Consider the following 3,505-nt stretch of genomic DNA (forward strand, 5'->3'; position numbering starts at 1 on the left):
AGCAGCAGCAGATGGAGTGACTGACCACGGAGCAGCAGCAGATGGAGTGACTGACCACGGAGCAGCAGCAGATGGAGTGACTGACCACGGAGCAGCAGCAGATGGAGTGACTGACCACGGAGCAGCAGCAGATGGAGTGACTGACCACGGAGCAGCAGCAGATGGAGTGACTGACCACGGAGCAGCAGCAGATGGAGTGACTGACCACGGAGCAGCAGCAGATGGAGTGACTGACCACGGAGCAGCAGCAGATGGAGTGACTGACCACGGAGCAGCAGCAGATGGAGTGACTGACCACGGAGCAGCAGCAGATGGAGTGACTGACCACGGAGCAGCAGCAGATGGAGTGACTGACCACGGAGCAGCAGCAGATGGAGTGACTGACCACGGAGCAGCAGCAGATGGAGTGACTGACCACGGAGCAGCAGCAGATGGAGTGACTGACCACGGAGCAGCAGCAGATGGAGTGACTGACCACGGAGCAGCAGCAGATGGAGTGACTGACCACGGAGCAGCAGCAGATGGAGTGACTGACCACGGAGCAGCAGCAGATGGAGTGACTGACCACGGAGCAGCAGCAGATGGAGTGACTGACCACGGAGCAGCAGCAGATGGAGTGACTGACCACGGAGCAGCAGCAGATGGAGTGACTGACCACGGAGCAGCAGCAGATGGAGTGACTGACCACGGAGCAGCAGCAGATGGAGTGACTGACCACGGAGCAGCAGCAGATGGAGTGACTGACCACGGAGCAGCAGCAGATGGAGTGACTGACCACAGAGCAACAGCAGAGTCAAGGAGTGACTGACCACGGAGCAGCAGCAGAGTCAAGGAGTGACTGACCACGGTGCAGCAGCAGAGTCAAGGAGTGACTGACCACGGAGCAGCAGCAGAGTCAAGGAGTGACTGACCACGGAGCAGCAGCAGAGTCAAGGAGTGACTGTCCACGGTGCAGCAGCAGAGTCAAGGAGTGACTGACCACGGAGCAGCAGCAGAGTCAAGGAGTGACTGACCGCGGAGCAGCAGCAGAGTCAAGGAGTGACTGACCGCGGAGCAGCAGCAGAGTCAAGGAGTGACTGACCACGGAGCAGCAGCAGAGTCAAGGAGTGACTGACCACGGAGCAGCAGCAGAGTCAAGGAGTGACTGACCACGGAGCAGCAGCAGAGTCAAGGAGTGACTGACCACGGAGCAGCAGCAGATGGAGTAACTGACCACGGAGCAGCAGCAGATGGAGTAACTGACCACGGAGCAGCAGCAGATGGAGTGACTGACCACGGAGCAGCAGCAGATGGAGTGACTGACCACGGAGCAGCAGCAGATGGAGTGACTGACCACGGAGCAGCAGCAGATGGAGTGACTGACCACGGAGCAGCAGCAGATGGAGTGACTGACCACGGAGCAGCAGCAGATGGAGTGACTGACCACGGAGCAGCAGCAGATGGAGTGACTGACCACGGAGCAGCAGCAGATGGAGTGACTGACCACGGAGCAGCAGCAGATGGAGTGACTGACCACGGAGCAGCAGCAGATGGAGTGACTGACCACGGAGCAGCAGCAGATGGAGTGACTGACCACGGAGCAGCAGCAGATGGAGTGACTGACCACGGAGCAGCAGCAGATGGAGTGACTGACCACGGAGCAGCAGCAGATGGAGTGACTGACCACGGAGCAGCAGCAGATGGAGTGACTGACCACGGAGCAGCAGCAGATGGAGTGACTGACCACGGAGCAGCAGCAGATGGAGTGACTGACCACGGAGCAGCAGCAGATGGAGTGACTGACCACGGAGCAGCAGCAGATGGAGTGACTGACCACGGAGCAGCAGCAGATGGAGTGACTGACCACGGAGCAGCAGCAGAAGGGAGATAGGCTGGTGGATAACACATGCGCAGAAATCTCCGTATTTTTTGCAAAAGCAAGTTGAGTTCCAGAAGATCCGGAAGTGCAGCCTCTTCGATACAAGAACAAAGTCTCTAGAAACCAGTGGCTCTCAAAGCAGCACTGCAGAACAGAGCATAGAAATGGAATGAATAGAACTAATATTCCCATTCCAAGTCAACGTTCCGTGATGGGTGGACCGGTGGCCATATCGATTGTACTGCCAAATGGCAGTAGTCTGAGGGGCTTCTCCCCATTCTAGTTGTTCTCCTCAGCTTCTGTTTGGCTACAGGGACCTGTACTGTGGGCCCAGTCAGTGATCTGCTAACATGAATACACTTACAGTATAGCCTCAAATCCAGACCTGTGCCAATATTACACTCCTTGTACCCCGTATTCATATGCCAAACATGTTGGGGAGTACAATAAGTGGAACGTTAGCACAAACAGACTGGTAGCCAGGCTAGAGGAATGTTAGCACAAACAGACTGGTACCCAGGCTAGTGGAATGTTAGCACAAACAGACTGGTACCCAGGCTAGAGGAATGTTAGCACAAACAGACTGGTACCCAGGCTAGAGGAATGTTAGCACAAACAGACTGATACCCAGGCTAGAGGAATGTTAGCACAAACAGACTGGTACCCATGCTAGAGGAATGTTAGCACAAACAGACTGGTACCCATGCTAGAGGAATGTTAGCACAAACAGACTGGTACCCAGGCTAGAGGAATGTTAGCACAAACAGACTGGTACCCAGGCTAGAGGAATGTTAGCACAAACAGACTGGTACCCAGGATAGAGGAATGTTAGCACAAACAGACTGGTAACCAGACTAGAGGACTGGTACCCAGGCTAGAAGAATGTTAGCACAAACAGACTGGTAACCAGGCTAGAGGACTGGTACCCAGGCTAGAGGAATCTTAGCCCAAACAGACGGGTACCCAGGCTAGAGGAATGTTAGCCCACACAGACGGGTACCCAGGCTAGTTCCAGTGGTCTCCGGCTCCAGACAGTTTACCTGCTACTCCAAAGGGTCTCCTCAGCCCAGAGGTCAGCTTCTTGGTGTTGTTGTCACGCAGCTCCATCCGTCCAACTCTAACGATCTGACACACAAAGCTGATCTTCTCTCTCTTCAAATCCTGACTGCCAAGGTCCTGGAGAAGAACCACGACAAGACAAGACACAGACTCAGCGGTGGTATTGGAGGAGCAAAACCACACAAGTCTACCTGTAAACGTCTTGTATTCCTACACAACTTCAATAACACCGGGAAACAAATCATCTATAAAAAAAAAATCAATAGAAAAAAGAAACGCAACATTGCAACAATTGTGTAATGATCTGTTTAATCAGCGTGTTGATATGCCACACCTGTCAGGTGGATTAACAGGTCAACAGAGAAGTCGCTCACTAACAGGGATGTAAAAGGTTTTCTTGTGCGTAACGGAACATTTCTGGGACCTTTTATTTCATGAAACATGAGACCAAGACATTACATGTTGTTATTATATTTGTGTTCACTGTAGATTGAAGTGGGGGGTGGGGCACATTTTAGTTCTTGGCCTCGTACTACACACCTGATTGAAAACTAGATGAAAAAGATTGTTGAACAGAGTTGAACATTT

At 53.1% G+C, this 3,505-nt stretch overlaps 1 protein-coding gene across 1 annotated transcript in view; it reads right to left on the reverse strand.

The window, feature by feature from the left end:
- LOC129849401 (dedicator of cytokinesis protein 1-like) overlaps nt 1-3,055 on the reverse strand; it is a gene marked incomplete at its 3' end in the record, with an annotated part of 23,311 nt that extends 20,256 nt beyond the window's left edge. Inside the window, exon 1 of the mRNA XM_055916274.1 lies at nt 2,899-3,055. Coding sequence (XP_055772249.1) covers nt 2,899-2,965 — 67 coding nt within the window. The remainder of the gene's footprint in view (nt 1-2,898) is intronic.
- Between the last annotated feature and the right edge of the window lie 450 nt (nt 3,056-3,505).

This window comes from Salvelinus fontinalis, unplaced genomic scaffold, assembly GCF_029448725.1.
Source record: "Salvelinus fontinalis isolate EN_2023a unplaced genomic scaffold, ASM2944872v1 scaffold_1447, whole genome shotgun sequence".
NCBI classification, from domain to species: Eukaryota; Metazoa; Chordata; class Actinopteri; order Salmoniformes; family Salmonidae; genus Salvelinus; species Salvelinus fontinalis.